Genomic DNA, 22,538 nt, shown 5'->3' with positions numbered 1-22,538 from the left:
TTTTTTGATTTTCAAGTTCTTTAGTCAAAGCGGGGTCTTATTTGAATGCTACTAGTCAAAACACCCATATTCTAGTGTGCGATAACTAAGTCAGTCCCGTTTTCACTTTTTTGATTTTTTCAATTTCTTTTTAGTCAAAGCGGGTCTATTTTGGATGCTGCTAGTCAAAACACCCATATTCTAGTAGTCCATTGTTGATCTTACGCAGTCGCACAATTTTTTTTTCAATACTCTGATTTACGCCTTGTTTCAACTATGATAACTAAAATATGACTATAATTTAAAGCTAATATAAGGCCTTGGAATAAATATATATACTATTTTTCTATACTACCATGAAATGTTTGCGAAACGTTTTCGCGCAATACAAAAAAACGAACATTTGGTTTTCTATAGGCACTCTTTTCGTCAGGTTATATTTTGTTCCTTAAGATAAAACAATTGTATTAAGTCCACTCACATTCTACCACGAATCCTGCATTCTGATTGGCTTCCACAGGTAAGGAGTGGGTAAAATGTCAGCGTTTTTCAGTAAAACAAAAACTAACAATGGCTGCTCGATATTGTTATTTTCGATGATAGAATGTGAGTAAATTTAAATTTCTTGTTTACTAGTAGCCCTATTATTTGAAGTAGCCCCAATGCAAACTATCCATTTATGCCTAATAATGAGCTTCGTGTTGTCATAGAAGGGCAAATGCCAGATGTATTGGCAATAAATGAAACACGACTAGAAGTTTTAAGATGCGACAATGCGATTTAATTGGTTGTCCGCGGTCGCGGCGCTGAACCTGTGGCCTGCTGACTAGATACAAGGCTTCGTATCAATACAGCAGGCCAGGTTTCGTGCTGCGCCGCGACAGTGCCGTGCCGTGTCGCGGATCTTTTCACTCATACGAAAACCGCTTTAGATACGCGTACCGTATGTTATCATAGTCAGGCGCATAGCGATGTCACTTTGGCAAGTACGCACGGGTAGGTTTACCATTGTCAATGTATTAAACAGAATACTGAGCTCCGTTCGCTGATAACAACTGGATATTATTAATCGACAATAACGTGATAAAGGAAAATTGGACCATTCCATTAAAACAAATCATAATCCACCTATCGAGGAGCCCAAAGTTGCTCTACCACAATCTGTCGTGTGAATCCTGTGAAAATTCGAGAATAATCTGTGGAAATCCAGGCTCCTAGCAAAACTCTGTGGGAATCTAGGGTCAAAATTAAATACCCTTATGGAAATCCATTGTAAAATTGGAATGCCCCTGTAACATTGCAGGGAGAAAAAGAAAGATCCTGCAGAAATCTCAGTAGGTGGGCTGCAAATTTTAAAGGAAACCGTTTATGCAAATTCTACGTAAACCAAATTTCCAAAGGAGTTTGGAGAAAAGCCCTCCCCCTGCCAAACTGTCAAGCACAGTTCAGGAATGGCTCTGGCATGTCCTGCTGTTATTACTGCTCCTTTTTTGGGTCCGTGACTGTGGATGTCAATGTCGATAACCAGGTCATCACATGCATGAAACAGAGAAGACTTCTCGTCAGCCATCAGGCAAGCACTGAATCCTCCACCCGAAAAGGCTCGCTTTAACTGATAAGTCACTGTTGATGGTTCGTGCAAGTCGGCTAATCTAACTGGCAGATGCTGTCCGACATTGCTACTTATCCACGAAACTGTGATATTGGCGGCTTCCTAAATGGACAGGCGACAGCATGGAAGGCTTTGCCTGAATAAGTCGTAGATCCTTTTGCCCAGCTCGATGCAACTACAAAGGCGTCCCAGGAAGGTTTCAGATAACGATGTATTGACGTCGGGCGGTAAGAGAAGTCCTTCTTGAAGGGCATAACCTAAACAGAGCGCAATGACACTACAAACATTACTGCCATTACGCCCGTTGAAGGTTCCCTGGCTGAGTGTTGGTGGAAGACTCCATCTCCACACTGACGCAGTGGGTGCATCAGGAGAAACAGGTGGCGTTGGCCCCGTTATAAAGAGAACTAAGCGCTTCAAGCGCTACATTTGTCGAACTAGCAGAAGACTCAGGCTCGTCAGTATCGTCGCCATCGTCTGGCTGATCTTCTACATCTTCACCCTCTCTCACATCAACTTCAGACATCACCAAGAACTGTCGGAATTCTTCCAAATCAGTTGATAGTATCGGGGCAAAGGCACCGGTTCCTGCAGTAAGCTGCCTCATAGCAAACGCAATACCGTTCGTAACTAGCGCAAGTTTGGCTGAGATGGTGTGCGTAGCTGCAGACAAGTACCGGCATCCCTGCGAAAACACGTACAAAAATCATACGTCAACGTCACGGCGTAAATTACAACCGTTCTTCTATTCTCGTGGTCACTAACGCTTCCTTACTTTAAGGAATGTTTGGATAACTTTCGCTTTAATTTCTACACCAGGAGGAATTAGTTTATCATTGGCAGAATATTTCTCGGGAAAAATAAATGGGCGCTTCAGAAAAAAAATGAAAATTTGAAATTCTGAAAAATGACTACAAGATTTGCGCGCAATTTACTACTTAGCGTAGGCGTGCAGCTGAGTCGCGCTAATTCATGTAATGTTTTTGCCTTAAAAGCGTCTACTCAAACTCAAAATTTAGCCTCTGCACCAAAACCAACCTCCCATTCAACGAGAATTCCAAAAATGGCCCCTCGCCCCTATGCAAGCAGAATTCCAAGCTTAATTCGAGCTGTCGCAATCTTTCCAATAGAATTATAAAAACTGCAGTAAGATACTGTACTCGAACGACGCTACCGCACAGGAAAAAAATATGATTTCCCAATTCTAACATTTTGGGTTATAGTTGGGAAAATTTCCCAATAATGTGAAAAAATGGGGAAAACTGAAACAAGAATTGGGAAATTATTGAGTTCCAATCTAAGCCAAAACTTCCTTTCACAAAAAATTCACTTTAATGGAATAAGATGGGATTTATTCCCAATAAAATCCCATTACTGGGAAATGGATGTGAATTCATACACAATAAATACCCAAAACTGGAAATCAAATACATGTATTTTCCCAATAAAATCCCACTACTGGTAAATGGATGTGAATTCATACACAATAAATACCCAAAACTGGGAATCAAATAGATGTATTTTCCCAATAAAATCCCACTACTGGGAAATGGATGTGAATTCGTACACAATAAATACCCAAAACTGGGAATCAAATACATGTATTTTCCCAATAAAATCCCTGTACTGGGAAATGGATGTGAATTCGTACACAATAAATACCCAAAACTGGGAATCAAATACATGTATTTTCCCAATAAAATCCTACTACTGGGAAATGGATGTGAATTCATACACAATAAATACCCAAAACTGGGAATCAAATACATGTATTTTCCCAATAAAATCCCACTACTGGGAAATGGATGTGAATTCATACACAATAAATACCCAAAACTGGGAATCAAATACATGTATTTTCCCAATAAAATCCCACTATTGGGAAATGGATGTGAATTCATACACAATAAATACCCAAAACTGGGAATCAAATACATGTATTTTCCCAATAAAATCCCACTACTGGGAAATGGATGTGAATTCATACACAATAAATACCCAAAACTGGGTATCAAATACATGTATTTTCCCAATAAAATCCCTGTACTGGGAAATGGATGTGAATTTATACACAATAAATACCCAAAACTGGGAATCAAATACATGTATTTTCCCAATAAAATCCCACTACTGGGAAATGGATGTGAATTCATACACAATAAATACCCAAAACTGGGAATCAAATACATGTATTTTCCCAATAAAATCCCACTACTGGGAAATGGATGTGAATTCATACACAATAAATACCCAAAACTGGGTATCAAATACATGTATTTTCCCAATAAAATCCCTGTACTGGGAAATGGATGTGAATTCATACACAATAAATACCCAAAACTGGGAATCAAATTTATGTATTTTCCCAATAAAATCCCACTACTGGGAAATGGATGTGAATTCATACACAATAAATACCCAAAACTGGGAATCAAATACATGTATTTTCCCAATAAAATCCCACTACTGGGAAATGCATGTGAATTCATACACAATAAATACCCAAAACTGGGAATCAAATACATGTATTTTCCCAATAAAATCCCTGTACTGGGAAATGGATGTGAATTCATACACAATAAATACCCAAAACAGGGAATCAAATACATGTGTGTATATTTTCTGCATTGAAAATAAGTAATACAATTATTACTAATTAACCAAGTAAGATTGCTGTTCAAGTCTATATTAAAATTAAATATGATAAGATTGATCGCTTACAGTAAAATGTACATTTTGTGCTCAGCTGTGCAGCACACATTCCAAGATGAATTTTATACTGACTTTTGCCAAATGTTTCCACTTATCCAGTGACCATTTGCAATACCGATTATGGAATCAAAGACCACAGTGTTTCTTGCTTGCCTGGAAAAGCTTTCTCTTACAAATCTATTGGGATGTTGTTGTTTCTCCACATAGAAATACACCTCAACTGCCTTGTTAGACAAATCAACACTTGACACTCTTCTGTACCAAATATCCCCTTGCTTTTCGCCTTGAATGAACAACATGTCATCTTTTTCTGGATACACAGGGACCAAGAGCCTTGGAACATCTTTTAACTGTCTATCATAATCCACAACAGTTTGAATGTTTGTCTGAGCATGCTTGTACAACATCACCTTTCTCTGTACACTTTGATGTGAAAAGATGACTGAATTATCATTGGGTTGTAATTTGACTTTAGGAAAGCCACTCCATACATTAACATCAATTTCTCCTTCAGAGGATTTGTTAAAAGGCTTTATAAAACCTTCAATCAATACACTGTGATTATTGTCTAGTCCATATCTTATCAACAAGAACCGCTTTATCTGGACAATACATTCACCATCCTCCAACGAAGCAATAATATTGTCATTACTTGATAAGACCAAGCCATTAAATCCAACATTACTTAAAAAACATTTCCCTGAAGTAGATGCAATTCTAGATGCCGATTGAACAGACTGTGGGAGTGATAAAATGGAATTGATTCTAGAACATTCATTGTCTGTTAACTCAATTACTTGCAATTGAGGTTTTCTTGAGCCTATTAGCAATCCTTCACATTTACTGGCTGTACAGATTTTCCTAGCCTCATCCTCAGACTTGACAATGCCCTGATTAAAAAAAATGTACATTTTTATGTACTAACCATTAAACAGATTACATGTATAGAGCCTTTTGATAAATCCCAAAGTGCTGTGGTTTTTGCACTTGATGCCAAATTTATTCTTTTAAATTTTATTTACATTGTAAAAACTTCAAAAGAATATAATTTGACATAAAATGTGATAAACAAAGCATTCTGGTATTTATAAGACTATAAACAGCTCTAGATGTTAATCAATCAATATGCAAATAAATGAATGATTATATATATTCAGTCCATATTTGTTTACTTTTATTATTACTTCAAATAATGGAATGTCCTGCGACTAAAAAGATTTACATTGATGACACAGTACATACCTCAATCTTATCATCCTTTTCTTCAATGGGGAGATCACCATGTGCTTGTTCCAAACTTTTCAAGCTTTCTCTTCTACATTCTGCTTTAGCAAATGTCATTTCTAATCCTTTACAGTTGTGGGAGCGCCCTACATATTTCTTTACAGCTCTTTCAAACACAGCGCACCAATAGTTGTCTGATGCTGCAAAGTTTATCAGGTCTTCATGTGCATGTGTCAAATTGTGTACCGATATTGTGCACATTTCAAGTCCTTGTGTCTCCTCAATTCTTATTATCAGTGTTTGTGCAAGTCTCTCATGTAGCTGTATCATGCTATCCGTCCAGCCATTCCTCCCACTATAGAAGTGCAGTTCAGTTAGGTAGGAAACTAAACTTATGATTTCAAGTTCTTTAGGGTCTGGAATCTTATCCTCTACAATGCATCCTAGCATTGGAAAGAAAAATTTCTGAAAAGATTCTGCTTTCCAGTGTCCAAGGCCTTTGTGTTCTTTGCCAATTGAAGTAGGAATACGTCCTTGTTTAAATTCTGTGTTCCAAGGAAATTGTGCAATTTGCTCATCTACATATACAGCATCTAATAACTCTAGCTGTAACAGTCTTGAAAGTTGGTTTTTGCATATATTCAAAGGCAGAGTATGGAAAATGTCATAAACCATGTGGTATAAACAGTCAAACTTATAGAGGGGATACAAATATTGATGAAATATTGGAGTTCCAGTAAATCCTTCCTGTGATGATAGTTTCTTTCGTACACTTACTCGGTTTTCATTGTCTAGATCATAAAAGGTACTCTCCTCTGCTGTCACATCTCTCTTCTCCCATGGATGCCGAGCATGAAAACGATTATCACCATAATAATAGTGAGTTGATTGAAGACTTTGCTGTCCTACCATCTTACATCTCCTACAAGCACATTTCCCCTGGTTCAAGTACTTTCCAAACTCACATTGTCCTGGGTGATCTGCAGCCCAGCACAGTAACATAACACGCACTGTTTCAATTTCATGTGCTTCATAATCAGGAACAGTAATAGCATTTGAAGGATAAGGAACTTCAAAGCCATGTATGAAGCCATCACAGAGGTCATTAATGAGTGGCTGTATAAATGGATCATAAGCCTCTGGTATACCTTTTGGCACAGTTGTACACGGTACAAAACCAATAACATATACTTCATCAATATGTGATCTATCTGTCTTGAACATATTTAATATGGAAACTTCAAGAGAACCACAACTTCTGCCACTTGTACTGCCACTTGAATGGCTGCCAGCCATCCCAGTGTCCGATTAATGCCAGATTCAAAGGAGAACCCCTTGCTACTTCAGCTTTATGTGAAAATTTATTAAAACATTCTGGACATTCGAGCAATGACAAACCATCAATATCTTTTGGAGATGAATTGATTAAGTCTGATGAAATAACAGTGAGACACTCCCCGCACCTTGTTGGGACAGTCCACAATTGATCTGGGTCCCAAAACCACTGCACCTCTAACCATCTTTCCCCATCCCAAACCTCTTTTTTTAAGGGCCAACTTGTGTTTCTCTTTAACCAGTGTTCTCGTTCTTGCCAATGTGATAGCATTTTCCTACACATATTTAGATTCCGAAACCAGTTCTTTAGCTTTTCATGTAAACCAAGATAGTAATACTTTATATATCCACATTTTCCACAGTTGGGGCATAACTCATTTTTACTCTCCATAATACCCCACTTACGGGAATACAGGTACTTTTTAGTTACTTCGATTTATTACTCCTATAAGTAGCTTTCGCTAATACTAGGAGGCATATAGAGCTAAAATAATTACAATAAGTATTGCTCAAATAATAACGAATAATTATGATACAAAGAGTATTAAAGAGTAACTGTATAAGTAAATATTGTAATTATTGTATAATAATGATACAAAGAGTATTAAAGAGTAACTGTAGCAAAAACAAACATCAATGTATAAATAAGTAAATAAATAAATAAATAAGTAAATAGATAAAATAAGAAAACAGGATAGATACTTGAGACAAATAGGTAATAAACAAATAAATAAATTAGTAGTGAATAACAAGCAGACAAACGAAATATTTAATGGACCCTTCCCCCTACGGCGCTCCACACCCCCATCCACACCAGAATCACTCGCAACCGCTTCAACAAAGCATTGCAAAGGACTCCGGCGTAGACAGAAGCACAGAACGCCACAAGGGGAAAGGACCATTGAGGATCTAAATGCTAACACAAGTAACATGCACTTTAAATCTAATTGCAGATAAATGATATAGATAAATAGCTAAATACATAAATAATAAATAGATAAATAGCTAAATAAATAAATAAATGAATGAATAATAAATAAACAAACAAACTAAGCAGCTAATGGGTTGGGGATCTAAAGCCTGCGCAAGTAGCTAGGTACTTGTAGAGATCTAACTGCAGGCTGAACAGCAGCCTTATACTTGGCAAGGGTATTAATTGATTTGACGTCGTTGGGGAGCAAATTCCAGATTCTTATGGCTCTAGCGAAAAAAGAATAGTTGAAAGCTAGGGTATTTGCTTGCAATTGGTTATAATACAGCTCTTTGCGCCTGGTGGATCTGGTTGATCGCGTGACAAGATCAGGTAATTTAGCATATATAAGACTATTATGAAATTTATAAAATAAGATAGCCTGACTAGTTAAACGTCTTTGTTCAAGAGTGTCCCAAGATAGGTCTTTAACAAGTTTTGTGGTACTTGCATACGGGTCATATGTGTTGGTGACGAACCGTGCAGCGTTCTTTTGCACTTGTTCCAGGCGATTGACATCGGTATCAGTGTAAGGGTTCCAAGCTGGAGCTGCGTATTCAAGAATAGGTCTTACTAAGGTAAAGTATGCTCTCTCTTTAACTAGCTGACTGCATGGTTTCAAAGTCCTGCGAAGAAGACCAAGAACTTTGTTTGCCTTATCCGAGATTTTACATGCGTGGGGGCCCCAGCGAAGATTGGAGGAACAGCGTACTCCAAGGTAATCTTGCTCTGCAACTTTGGATAGAGACTTATTGTTGATGGAGTAAGTATGCAAGGATGGTTTGCGCTTGTTTGTGATAGAAAGCAGATGACACTTAGACACGTTGAATTCCATTTGCCAATCATTTGACCATTTAGTTAAGTTATCCAGGTCTTGCTGGAGCACTTGATGATCATCTGCAGACCTGATATTGCGATAGACTACAGTATCATCAGCAAATAAACGTAGGTGACTGAGACCTGGTGCAGAGAGTAATGTCGTTGATGAACAAGAGGAAGAGCGCCGGACCCAACACAGAACCTTGAGGAACGCCTGAGGTCACTGGAGTACAGCTGGAGTGGGTACCATTCACAGAGACAAATTGTGTTCTAGCAGATAAGAAACTAGTGATCCATTGGCAAGTCTTACCGCAGATACCATAACTACGGAGCTTATACAAAAGTTTGGAATGCGAGACTTTATCAAAGGCTTTACTGAAGTCGAGTAATAAAGCATCAACCTGGCCTTGATTATTAAGAGAAGTAGCCCAGTCATAAGTAGTAAGAACAAGCTGCGTCTCACAAGAAAAACCAGAACGAAAACCGTGTTGCAAATCAGATAAGATGTTGTTCATAGCAGTGTGACTGTTCAGATGGCTTAGCACTACATGTTCCATAACTTTACAGCATATACAAGTCAGGGATATGGGACGGTAGTTCTCAGGGTTGTCCTTGCTGGATTTTTTGAAGACAGGGACTACCAAAGCTTTTAACCAGTCTTCAGGCAAAATACCTGAGTCAAAACTTTGCTGGAAGATAAACGTGAGCACATTTGAGATCTCAGATGATAGATCACGGAGGATTCTTGGAGAAAGACCATCCGGTCCAACAGACTTAGATGGATTGAGACTTTCAAGCTGCTTACGAATGCCAGGCTCGGTAAAGATAATATCTTTAATTGTAGGGTAACTAGAAGTCGACAGATCCGGAAGTTGACCATTATCACTAGTGAAAACGCTCTGGAAATGATGGTTAAGAGCCTCAGCTTTATCTGCATCTGATATAAAAAGCATGTTATCCTTACGGAGAGTTGGAATGCCTACATTTTCTGATCTTGAGCGTTTAACATATCTCCAAAATTTCTTGGGATCTGATTGCAAACTTTCGCCTATCACGTCATTCAAATAGTTGTTATGTGCAACCTTGAGAGCCTTGACGACTTTGTTCCTCTGTTGACGGTAAGCACGCCATACTTCTGAGCTTTTGTTGTTACTACGTTTAGCTCTAAGGAGGAGAGAATCTCGTTTCCTCATAAGGCGTTTAATGGTTGGTGACATCCAAGGTAAAGAAAGTTTCGACTTGGTCAGTTTGGAAGGAACATGTTTTTCAACAGCAGATAAGAGACCGTTCTTGAAATGCGACCAATTTGACTCCACTGACCTAGACTCACATGAAGAGAAGAACTCACTAGCCAAGGTCATAGCATCACGATGGAGACCCTCGACATCCATTTTATCGTACATATAAACTTTGTGGGGGGGACTTGTTAGCCTTGGAGGCTTACAGGTGATAGAAAAAGACACAATATCGTGGTCACTCATACCTGGGAGGATTCTGACATCGGATACTAGAGCAGGAGATGACGATAACACCAGATCCAAAGTATTAAGAGAAGCTGGGCGTGTGGGATGTAGGACGTGTTGAGTAAGAGCGTTATTGCTGATAAAATCCAGTAGGTAATTCATCATGGGTGCCGACGCATGGTTAGTGATTGAAGGAGGGTCAGAGTTCCAGTTTATGTCTCCACAGTTAAAATCGCCAGCAATAACAATGTTAGGGTGAGATTTTTTATTCTTGTCGAAAATTTTGAGAACAGCATGTGAAAGGTAGTCGATACGTGATGTAGTAGCCTTGGGAGGTTTGTAGAAAGAACACAGATAGAGTTCCTTTTGTTTGGCGAGCTTTACAGAAACCCATAATGATTCATCTTCGTCTCCAGAGTCAATAGTGTGGTTCGGTGATGCAAATGATGGGATGTCGTGCTTGATGGCAATAAACACACCTCCACCACCTGAATCCAATCGATCTTTACGATATACTGTGTAGTCTGGTGGAAAGGACGAGTATGTTGGATCTTCTGGGCTGAGTTTGGATTCACACCCAAAAATAACATCAGGATTATACATACTAACATGGCTGGCAAAAACTGCTGCACGTTCAGAGCTCTTTATGCTGTCACAATTGATTTCAATACAATTGAGTCTAGTGATTTTCCTGAAGCGTTTAACCGGGGTAGATGTGACAGGAAGAGGACTATAAAGACTATGCGTAGAACGTGAATTTGATGGTTCATCATGATTAGTTGATAGAATAGTGAATGAGTTGCTAATACTTATGGAGTTGGATGATGAGGTGAAGATTGATCCACTTGAAAAGTTAGATGAGCCACAACATGGACAGATCCATGTACAAGAGGAATTAGCCAAGGAGTTATAGGTTGAATTACCAATTTGGCAGCATGACGAATGAAACCACAGGTCACACGAGTCACATTGGATGCCTCTTTGGTTGGATTTGACAGGTTTCGCACATATGCCACAGGGAAATTTCCAGTTTGGACCAGGGTTAAGCGATATATTACCTCCCAGCAGCAACAGATTACAGATGAGCCTTGGTAGACCAGGATGAACATCATAAGGATTCAAGATGGCGGATCTTGACGATCGAGTAGAAGTAAGAAAACTTTCGCTACCGATCAGCAGTAACTTGTATTTGCTGATCCATCCAGACAAATTGAACTCAGAGGTGTTTCTTGATAAGATTTCAGAGGTATTGTTGAGATTTGAAAGAATTACAAGCGATACCAGTAGGATAGCGACGGAGCCAAGAAAATTCGTGGCCGCCATAACCACATGGACTAGGTCTAGGTCTAGTTGTCTTACCATTTCTTGTGAAAGACTTCTCTGCTCGACAAATGCAAATATAATATTCCTTTGGGTCTGTGAATCCCTCTTCTTTCAAAAGCGACTGTACTTCTGACCAAGATTTTGGCCATAGAGAAGCCAAAATATCCTCATCAATTTCTGGATCAAGGTTGGTAAATAACATTGTCCTCCCATAACTCAAAATATCCTCGAATGTTTTTATTGAACACCCACTATTATCCACAATAGTCATAGCTTGCAGAACAGCCTTTACAACAAGTCTTTTGTAAGGGTTGCCTTGATTGAAGTCATCTTCCATGTCATTTCTATTTTCATTGTCATGATTCATACATACATCTTGGACAACATTTATTTCGCAATCGATATTTTCTGAAGTTTCCATCGTGACATCAGATGTTTCATGTTCTTCAAACGTATTTTGTCCAAAAGCTTCGTCCTCTTTCGAGTTGTGAAATGAAGATGATATACGAGCTTCGTTCCAGTGCCGTAGTTCTGTTTTCCTTGTAACAGCTCTTCCTTTACAGCGATAGCACCTACAATGAACATGTCTATAAGATAATTCAGTACAGCTGCATGTGGATACTTCTTTTCTTGACCACATTTCGACGTTGAATCCACCATATATTCCTCTTGTAGCTCTTTGCACGCATCCGCCATCTTTGTTTACCACAGGAAGCCCAAATTCAGCACTTGTTAGCCAATAGTGAGAAAGCTTATACCAACAACTAAAACGGCGGGAAAAAACTACCAATCAATGCCGCTGTTAGAAAAATTGAAGGAAAGGCGGGCAAAATTGACCAATGAGATAGCAAATAGACTCATGAACAGCGTAGCTTGCCCGGCCTTGCTGTATTTTCACTGCAAATATTCCAAGATGGATGACTCGATTGTACAAGAAGGGCAGAGTGGTACGAGTCAGGTGAACGAAAACGCTCAAATTCTTACGGACAAGAACGATTTGGAATCGAAAATTAAAGATCTATTCGGCGAGGAAGTTTTAAATGCTTTCAAACGTGAGTATGCATGCACTGCTTTCACAAAAATACTGAACTAAATTTGAAACCCCACTCAACAGAGCAACTTTTTCTTTCTTGAACTAGGTGAACAAGTTGTCAATGAGATGGCTATTTCAGACCTCTTGGAAAGGAAAGCGGATGCCACAATCTTTCAAAGACTTTCCTTGTGTTACGGTAAAGCGGTCATTTTCAAGAAGGAGTTTAGTTTTCTCAAAAGACAAAAGGCATCTTTTGGCTCCAAAACGTCCCCTTCTCCTCCGCCAAAACCGACTATGGCCGACTTACAACAGCTGAATCCAGAAATGAAGCACTTATATCTTACAAAGTAAGCTATTTAACTTATTTTGTGTTACAAATATTTTGTTTGTTTGTCAGCAAATATTCAACTACAATGGATTAATCAGATGACATGGTCATCTTGTCTTGAGGACCTCGAGGTATTAAAAATGGCTGCCTTGTTATGTGAGCGAATCCATTTCCATCGAGGTTGTTTCAGCTACTAATGCATTTGAATCATTCATAATATATTCTAAGGTTGCCAATTTATGTTTTAACAAAGATATTTGAGTAAGTTTTCTTTTGGTAAACTTGTTTTATTAAAATGTAAGATCAGAACATTTGGATTCTTAGAATAGGTTAAAAACACTCCCCCTGTTTTGGTGGTCCTTTTTATTGTTCTCGGAAACTAAACAAACTTTGTATTTCACAAAATCCAATACAAATAAAAACTATTAAATTACAAAACTCAATGCTGATCATGCAAGTACATCGAACTGCAGTAGCCCATGCCATGTGCAAGAGTTTCAGCCACAGAAAGCCCAAATATAAAAAGCAAACGATGTTTATGGGCACAGGGCACCCAATATATTATTATCAACAAAAATGGTACCCACATTGATTGCATTTTATTTTATTTAGACGTAAAAAAATAGGGGTATTAGCAGCAAACAAATGGACTGAATTTCCAAAGTTTAACTCGCCTGAGGCCAAAGCTGAACTAGATGCATTTGCCGAAAACATAGAGAAAGAATGTGGCATAAAAGAGATCAATTTTGGAAAGGAAGGAATAAAGAAGCACATACAGAGTTTTTGCAATGAACAACGTAGATACAACAAAAAACGAAAACGTCCATCTTATGATGATGATTATAAGGTAATAAAAATATTTCTTTTAATTGCATTGTTTGTTTATTTATGTGCTTTTGCATGTCTGCAGGTTTGTTAATAGTTTTCGTCAACTGAAGTGATCAACTTTTTTGTACACTTGGCATTTCGTTGACTAAATGTAATGTAAATGTACCATCAATTGCAAAGCACACAGACACAAGTAGTCATTTTGTATCTATGAGAGTTGCACTTCAGTTATAGTATTTTTTAACTTTTGTAGATTCCAAGTTCCCAGGCCATAAAAAAAGAGATGCAAAGCAACCATAGCTCATCAGATCTAGAGGTAAATTTTGTTTTAGCATACCTAAGTAAATTTGATACTTTATAGAATCTAGTATTAATGTGTTATCATACTAAATATCTTATATATAAGTATTATCTCATATTTTCATGAAAACTTGCAGTGTGGATACTTTAAATGGGACCACTTTAAGATATTGTGATTGAATGACAATTGTGAATTAAAAAAAAGCATTTTACTAAAACAATGTCGACCAATCAGATCACAAAGAACAAAAACTTAATAAGCTGAAGTTTCCTAAGTTGAAGTGCTTTGTTTCTATTCATAATTTGTCATGCAATCACATTCTCAAAGTGGTCCCAGTTGAAATGTCCACACTGTAATGCATTTTTAACCTTGCAAAATGTATTAAATGCTGATAATGTGTATTTTGACTACAGGAAAGCTCAGTAGATCTAGACAGAGAGGGGGAACAGGATGAACATTTAGAACAGGATGGAAGTAGTGCTGGAGACACAGAGATTTTGAGTGATGATGAGATGGAAGGAAGCCAGTGCCCTATAAGCCCCAAAATTCCAAAACCCAGCACTAGCACTTCAAGCCCAGAAGATGCGAAAGCAGGGGATCAAGTTGAAGCTCTACCATTAAAAATAAAGAGGGCAGTGATTAAATCAGTGTTTGGTAAACAACTCACCAGAGAGGTGTGTGTTGATGTACTTAAAAATAAATTCTTTTTGAAAAGCAATGCCTTAACATCTCTCTCACCTAGTCAGGCAATAGCAGTACTTATTAGAAAACTTGTAAGTCAAAAATACGTAGAATTTAAAACACCACCGTCTCAGATAACATCTATTAATGATGTAAACGTGTTAAAGGAAATTTCACTGATGTGAGGTAGACACTTAATTATACACTTGTCTTTGTTAGGTTCTTTATATCTTCTAAAAGCTTAATTCGTTATTTGCTTCAAAAGATTTAGAAATAGTTTGAGAAATTTAGCTTGTTTGAATTGGATATGCTGAAGTTGTAGCCACTAGTGATGTGAGGCAGGCTTAACAGCTTAAATCTTTATGTGATATTGATCTAATAGGTCTGTGCATGTTGATATTAATTGTTGTGTAACTTCTGAGTATTGACATGGGCAATATTTGATGCTCATGTCATGTCATGTGCAATAATCTTGGGTATTTGTATAGCATTACAATCATCACCCACTTGCACATCAAATTAATATTGTATTTAAGTTAACCAAAACATGGCACTTCTGCTGTTAATGTTTATCACGAATTTATGTTACAGTAAATAAAACGTTTTGAAAGTATTGTTGTTGTTTGCAATCACTTTTTAAGTCCAAAATATTATATCCAAATACAAGTATTGTTATAATATATTCAAATTATTAATTTGTAATAATATAATAGAGTGCAAACAATACATGTATAACTGTGAAACTTTAGTAATACTAAATTGTACTAAATAGTGTTATCCCTATTGTTTTCTATTGTTTAATTAGCACTATTTTGTACTATTTAGTAATTTGTATTTCACGTTTTCACTGTTTGCACTCTAACAATCCTTGTATTGGGTTATTGTGAATTCAGATTTCCCACGTTGGGATATTAATTGAGTTGGGTTGGGTTATTATTGGGACATTAAATTCCCCCCAAGTTGGGTTATTATTGGGACATTAAATTCCCCAAGTTGTGTAATTATTGGGACATGAAATTCCCCAAGTTGGGTTATTATTGGGACATCAAATTCCCAAGTTGGGTAATTATTGGGACATCAAATTCCCAAGTTGGGTTATTATTGGGACATTAAATTCCCCAAGTTGGGTTATTATTGGGACATCAAATTCCCAAGTTGGGTAATTATTGGGACATCAAATTCCCAAGTTGGGTTATTATTGAGACATTAAATTCCCCAAGTTGGGTTATTGGGACATCAAATTCCCAAGTTGGGTTATTATTGGGACATTAAATTCCCCAAGTTGGGTTATTATTGGGACATTAAATTCCCCAAGTTGGGTTATTATTGGGGCATCAAATTCCCAAGTTGGGTTATTATTGGGGCATCAAATTCCCAAGTTGGGTTATTATTGGGACATTAAATTCCCCAAGTTGGGTTATTATTGGGGTTTTGTTGTCCCAACATTGGTTTTGGTATCACTTTCCCATTTTGGGGATTTTTGCTGAAATTCCCAACTTTTCCCCCAAAAAAATCCCTTTTTTTCCCATTTTGGGAAATCATATTTTTTTCCTGTGCCGGTTAACAAGTAAATGTAGAGTTTGTGCTTGCATTTACTTAGCAGTTTTGCTACATACCTTTTCATCATGCGACGATTTTCCACCTTAAAGAAAAGCAAGGGCAATAGGTTAAGGTTACGGGGTGCCTTCAGCCCGCGAGACGCTGAAAAACCCAAAGTGTCGAGGAAAAATGTTGATACACGCGTGAGACTAAATCAAAATGCTCATGTTATATGTCATTGTAAAGCTTAATAAATGGCAAATATAATAATCCTTTTTGTTTCTAGGTTTGATGAAATGTTTTATTTTTTAACGGGTTTTAATCACGCGACAATCACATCCCTTTAAAATCCCAATGTGTCTAAACTATCCGGCAGATCTCTACGTTTTATGGCTAATGTCAATCACCATATACACACCTACCAAACTGTGTTCGGCTTTTGAGATATATTTCTTTGTTCCTATGCAAATTTGAGTAAAAAGTCAGAGGACTAAATAATTTCCAGGTAACATGACACCCGAGGACATAAAGTACACCTACACCTACTTTTGAGTTATCTGTCAACGAGTGATCATATCTTCAGCTCTAGATAAACAGACCGACCAATAAGAGGCGAAAACCGAGTCATTACGGGGAGTTTCGAATTTCGCTATGAGAAAAACAAGTGACAAGCAAGAATTCCTGCACACATGGATAAGACAAGGAAAAGCCGTGCTAAGGCGAAACCAGGAAAGCGCGGCTGAGACCGGTAGCAAATAGGGCAGGTTTTTCGTGATTTTGTGACATGTATAGACAAATCGGTAACTAACGATTTCGTCTTAATGTTTTGATTTTGAAACGATGAGGCATTCTTCGCTTATAACCTTGAAGCGGGTTGTAGGGACAAACTAATACAAGAGAAGCCAACTAGTCTTCACCCTCGTTTTACGGTTGAGACGACCCCTTGCAGACTTTCCTCTTTTCCGTTTATCTATCGGTTATATATTTCGGAACCTTAATAGGTCTCTCCGCAAGACGAAGGAACTGAATTTGAAATTTTTGAAGTCACTATTTTCGGTTAAGAACAGTATGCTAATTAACCATGACCGAAGGTCCCGGATGTAGGGAACACAGGGTTCCAGTAATTGATAATCTTCAAGCAAAATTCGTTTTTTTTTTATATCGAGAAGATAATAAAAATCCAATATTTTTCTTTGCTATAATAACGGTAATGTAGTAGGGAATTTATAGATGCATAAATATTTTTTTCGATAGAATTTTCACTTCAAGGCACCCCGTAACCTTGATGTTCTCGTTAACAAACGTTCTCGAACAATATCGAGCATTTTATTGGCTTTCTTTGTTGGGATCGCATCATCAGAAGGCCAGGATCCAGAAGCAGTGATCAGCTATTTCTAGTTATAACAGGTATGGCCGACGCAGTATCCAAGCAGAAATACTTTAACACCTCGAACGCAGCGTTATAAAAATGTGTTAAAAACAAAAACAAACAAAAATTGTTTTACCCGTAGGTTTTAGGTACCTGCATTCATGAGGTCCTGTAAGCGCGTCTGTTCCTCTCTCAGCGACGGGAGTTTGACTTCTTTGTAGAACTTAAGGAACGAAACCATCTCTCTCTTAAGAAGGACCACCTCCTTTCCAGAGCGTTCAGCTTCCATCACTTTATTGTCAAGACGTCGCTTTGTGCGTAGTGAAACTGGTATTCTATATTGGTATTCTAAAGAAACTAAAGAAAACCAATATAGTGACTTCCTTTTATCTTCCAGCCTTCAATGACTACCAGCTATCAACGCACGCGCTCTTTTTCATTCAAAATGTCCAAGCAATGCAACAACAACACTGTACTGACAAATTTCCCACCTATAACCAACAAGCAATGCGCACTGTGCATTGAAGCTGAAACCGTCCGTTGGATGAAAATATCATGTTCGTAATTCACTACTCAAGTGCTCAATTTTATTTCCAAATAATATTCCCAAACGTAACTAACCCGAAGGTGCTTGGCGGGGAGGTGAATATATATTTCCGACTAATTACCATGAGGCGGTTAAGGTACGGTTAGAACATTGGAATGGGTGAATTGACAACCGGTTATCACTGACACCATTTTTATACCACAACGCGCGCGTGTCTGGAATTTTCTCAGCCGTGGGGAAATAGGGGGGAATGACGTCAAACAACGTGCGCACGCCCAATAATTTCGAAAACGTTGAGATTTTTGCCATGTGCGCGCTGTTTGAGTTTTCATTTTTGCGTTCCTGATGTCGCTGCTCCTCGTGAGTCAACAACATTTTGACCACTTTATTACGTCATTCTGTAGTATATAGAGGACATGCCACGGAAAATCACGACCGAATCGCATATAAATAACTATTAATTGATGAGTTTAAGATGGAGTAAAATAAAGGCTTTTGGGCTGGTTGAAAAGACAACTGTCGTTGTTTTAGTTTATTGTGGTCATGATAGTGACCCTACATATGATTAGTATCAGCAATGTCATAACGATGCTGGATGGGTTGATGGCATAACGCCGGTCAACCGCTGTTTTTAGGGTCTGTTTCCAAGACGTCACTTTTCGTACGCATTTTTTTCCGTTGCTTCGAAGTATCTAGGGAATTAAATTTAAGAAAGTTTTTTACAAATAACGTAGTTACATGGAATAAACAAAAACGTAATTGTCCGCAAGACTTGAAAAAATTGTTATCAATGGTCAAAATACGCAACAGTGTTCGACGAAAAGATAAAATTTGACAAACGTTATATAGAGTTGCAAACAAATAATTTAACAAGGTCCAAAGTCGCCACGGCTCATGTTAACTGACGCAAACTTTTCTATAGTGTTTTATCTTTTCGCAGATAAACGAAGGATAACTTACAAATAAAGTACCTTTAACCTTTAACCTTTAAATACAATAATTGCCACTAGCGAGCTAATCCGGCAATGAGGGGCAGCGTACCAACTACCCATGCACATACTACGGTTGATTATAAATAAATAATAAATAAAACAAAGAAACAATAAATGAATGAATAAATAAATAAATAAACGTAACAATTCGATAAGATGATGAGATAACAATACACATGTTCATGGGTAGTATGGCAACTAAATCATTGCCGGGCCAGCTCGCTAGTGACGGCTATCTTAAATTCATCGACAGAGCTGAGGTCTAGCATTTGTTGGGGCAGAGAGTTCCAAACGGGGATAGTTCTTGAAAAGAAGGAGTATTTGAATTGGTTTATACTGGGAGGCGGGAGTGTAAGTTGGCATGTGTTCCTGACGCTTGACCTGGTTGCGTAGGAACCAGGTTTGCGAATTACATCACTCGGGAAATCGATTTTTACTAGCCCGTGGTGGATCTTATAAAACATGACAGAGTCGAATACTGTTCGCCTAAGTTCTAGCTGGTGCCATCCTAGGTGTGTCAGCATATTCGTGACGCTGCTATGCCTTCCGTAGTCGTTGCACACAAATCTGGCAGCGCGGCGTTGTACAGATTCAACTTTTTGAATGTCCTTCTTAGTGTGGGGGCTCCATGCTTCCGTCCCGTACTCCACCAGTGGCCGTACCAGCGCCTTGTAGGCTTGCTCTTTAACCGCAGCTGGGCAGGAAGATAAATTTCTTTGTAGGATACCCAGTACTGCGTTAGCCTTCTTCTTGACTTCCTCCGTGTGCTTTGACCAATTGAGAGATGTAGAAATGTGGACTCCAAGGTATTTTTGAACGCTAACCCCCTCCAGTGTGGTTCCACACAAATGGTATGGGAACTGGGACTTGTCGCGTTTTAAAGTGATGGTCATGACGTAACATTTTTTGGGCGCAAAGTAAGTAACGTAAAGTAACAGAGCTCACATCGTTAAAAGGGGTATATACTAAAGGTATAAAATCAGGGTTGAATTATTTTACCTATCATTGAGCTTGCCCATATTGTAAAAGGCCTTAGCTATGGAGAAGTGCATTTGCTCCATTTGCTTTCTCAAATATAGAACATGCCCGTTCCTGCTGAAAGGGTCACTACTCCAGAACAGTCCTTCGCCTTTTTGACATACATTTCTTTTGACACGCTCAGCAATGCCTTTTCGTAGTCAATTTTTGGCTTCTTCCCCATTATCTGAACGATGTTCCCCCTTTCAGCGTCTGTTATTTTTGATTTTCTCGATTGTAACGAACACTGCTCCACTGTTAAAGTAAATAAATAAAACAGCTAATATAAGAAAGCTTTGCACAGTATTAAGCATTCTAATGAAATAGAATTAAAAAAATGCATTTTCGTGCAATATGCACGGTTTGATCTACTAGTACTATAAATTACCTTAAGCAACTCTCAGAATTTCCTCTTTCCACTCCTTTGCACAATCGCGGCCGAAATTTATCTCTATGAATTCCTTGTCAATCCCTGCATTTAAAGTGGTCAACTGCTTTTCAACCTAAAACAACCAATGAGCAACAGTTCACATAATTCCGATTTAGTCCCTTTCCTTTCACTTCCACGCTAGCTGTTTATAACTTAACCGCTTATATTTGCGGGCCAGATAAGATGGCATGCCAACTATTTTTCTTCTGTTCCACTCCACAGCATGCTCTGTCAGTAATTCTTCTCGTCCTGATAAAAAAAGTCCAACAATGATTACATTGTTTTTCTTTCAAAATGTTTGTTCCTTTTTAGAAAGATTTCCTGTACGTAAAATTGAGCTTTTGTCAACCGGCAAACATAACAACATACTATGTGAGAAAACGTGTAAAGGTTAGCGTATAAAGATCACACTCAAACCTTCTGGAAGCATATGCTTGGTAGTGGAGCCAAGTCTTGAAAAGTGGCTATTCACTTATTCTTGTTCTAAAAATTTGGATGAACAAACCAGAGCCCCCAAAAGAATTATTGATCAGTATTAGTGAGCATGTCCTGCTTTCTGTGTTTGCCCTGTAAAAATGGTATTTTTTATGGCTGCTGGTGATCAAGTTCTTGATTCCTGCATTTTGTTTGCAAGTCCATCAACTGTGAAAATGGAACAGAACATGCCGAAGAGAAACTGTAATAAAACATACCTGACAATAGAGCCAAGGCCAATACAGGCAACACAGGCAAGGCCGATACAACAACATCGTACCATAAAAACTTGACCCCCTTAGGTATAAAATGATTTATCTGCAGGTAATGGGCATATCCATAAATCTCGCCATACATCATATTAATGGCATTCTGCGCAAGCCCGTGCCTGCATGCTGCGATTTCTGGTTCGGAAAGATTTTTCTTCTTTTACAAGTTGTTGCCTGCAGCTCTCCGGTTAAACTCGTCACACTTGCTACCTCCACCTATATCCTATTCAGTAAAAGATTGACAAAAATAAAAATAGACTCAGTCTAAAAATCAATAACTGAGAATAAGATGCATCCTCATCATCTAACTACCGATATATCAGTACAAGAATATGATCATGAATTATATTATAATTATATTAATTTCAAGTTCAATGGATAACAAATTGGGGGTTATATTTTGAGTACTACAATTGCCAGACCATTGCCTTCTAGGCATGGGTAAGCAAGATTTCACCGACATTGGATGACTTGCTCAAAGATAAAAAAATTGAATCTTGCTTGGTATAGTTAATGTGAGCTGGTGCTTATATTGTAGGATGGGTGATTTTGAAATGAACATACTCAACCAATGAAGCTCATTGGATGGATGAATGAATGAATGAATGAATGAGTCATTTTTCAGCCTGGCATTCGTACAACTTTGAGCTGATTGCCTTATGGTTCTCTTCTCGCTATCTCACGTTATGAGGCAATGGCACAAAAACATGTGCTGTGCATCATGACTGGCGAAAACATGTTGAGCCTGAATCATCAGAAGCGAAACAAACAATACGAATTCAGAATGCAATATGTTCACCCCTCAAGCCATGGGATAATTTATAAAAGTCTACAAATCATCCCTCAGCTTGCAGGGAAATTATTGTGTACTACATGTAAGTGCTAAGCCAGACAATCAATGTTGAGTAATTTTAATTCTGACCATCCAAACAATGTAATTTGATTCATTTCGTGTAAATTTCTACACCAAAAATACCTTGTGTTTGGCACCGTGATAAATGTTCTTTATGTGTACATCAACCTTTTTATTAGACGCAATAAAGGCTTCTCCATAGTAGCATTCTTTCTCTCGGCTATGAAATAAAAACAGGAGATCAATTCAGCATTCAGGTACACAAAACTGCTGTACAATTGTGTAAAGACGCCTTGCCTAACAAGATTTTTTCAGGCTTCCAATGATGTTTTAAACATGGCACGGTAAATTATATTTTATCAGGGTGTTTTTTTTCCGGTACACTTCCCTTCCCTTCCAACAGACTTGAACATGAGAATGAACTACACACTTTAGTACAA

General features: G+C 38.0%; 3 protein-coding genes and 2 long non-coding RNA genes across 5 annotated transcripts; 1 reads left to right on the top strand and 4 right to left on the bottom strand.

Moving 5' to 3' along the window:
* Window positions 1–226: 226 nt before the first annotated feature.
* LOC125570119 lies at window positions 227–20,147 on the bottom strand. The gene is made up of 4 exons (XM_048731132.1): window positions 20,055–20,147; window positions 17,670–18,755; window positions 16,225–16,250; window positions 227–2,276 (listed from the first exon to the last, which is right to left on the bottom strand). Exons 2-4 carry the CDS (start codon window positions 17,803–17,805, stop codon window positions 1,959–1,961), a joined length of 480 nt encoding a protein of 159 aa, XP_048587089.1. The 5' UTR covers window positions 17,806–18,755; window positions 20,055–20,147; the 3' UTR covers window positions 227–1,958.
* LOC116618267 lies at window positions 4,191–6,792 on the bottom strand. Its single transcript, XM_048731130.1, has 2 exons — window positions 5,546–6,792; window positions 4,191–5,193 (listed from the first exon to the last, which is right to left on the bottom strand). The coding sequence occupies exons 1-2, from the start codon at window positions 6,749–6,751 to the stop codon at window positions 4,366–4,368; spliced, it is 2,034 nt and encodes a 677-aa protein (XP_048587087.1). The 5' UTR covers window positions 6,752–6,792; the 3' UTR covers window positions 4,191–4,365.
* Window positions 11,468–15,221, top strand: LOC125570118. Its single transcript, XM_048731131.1, has 5 exons — window positions 11,468–12,489; window positions 12,577–12,817; window positions 13,411–13,645; window positions 13,880–13,942; window positions 14,341–15,221. Exons 1-5 carry the CDS (start codon window positions 12,231–12,233, stop codon window positions 14,791–14,793), a joined length of 1,251 nt encoding a protein of 416 aa, XP_048587088.1. The 5' UTR covers window positions 11,468–12,230; the 3' UTR covers window positions 14,794–15,221.
* Window positions 20,148–20,237: 90 nt separating the features above from the next.
* On the bottom strand, window positions 20,238–20,576 carry LOC125570120. The gene is made up of 2 exons (XR_007312482.1): window positions 20,461–20,576; window positions 20,238–20,327 (listed from the first exon to the last, which is right to left on the bottom strand). It is a non-coding gene; the product is annotated as an uncharacterized LOC125570120 (long non-coding RNA).
* Window positions 20,577–20,709: 133 nt separating this feature from the next.
* Window positions 20,710–22,035, bottom strand: LOC125570121. Its single transcript, XR_007312483.1, has 2 exons — window positions 21,195–22,035; window positions 20,710–20,985 (listed from the first exon to the last, which is right to left on the bottom strand). It is a non-coding gene; the product is annotated as an uncharacterized LOC125570121 (long non-coding RNA).
* Between the last annotated feature and the right edge of the window lie 503 nt (window positions 22,036–22,538).

This window comes from Nematostella vectensis, chromosome 8, assembly GCF_932526225.1.
Source record: "Nematostella vectensis chromosome 8, jaNemVect1.1, whole genome shotgun sequence".
Lineage (NCBI taxonomy): Eukaryota > Metazoa > Cnidaria > Anthozoa > Actiniaria > Edwardsiidae > Nematostella > Nematostella vectensis.
The sequence above is the reverse complement of the archived record's forward strand: the minus strand, read 5'-3'. Positions and strand labels throughout refer to the sequence as shown.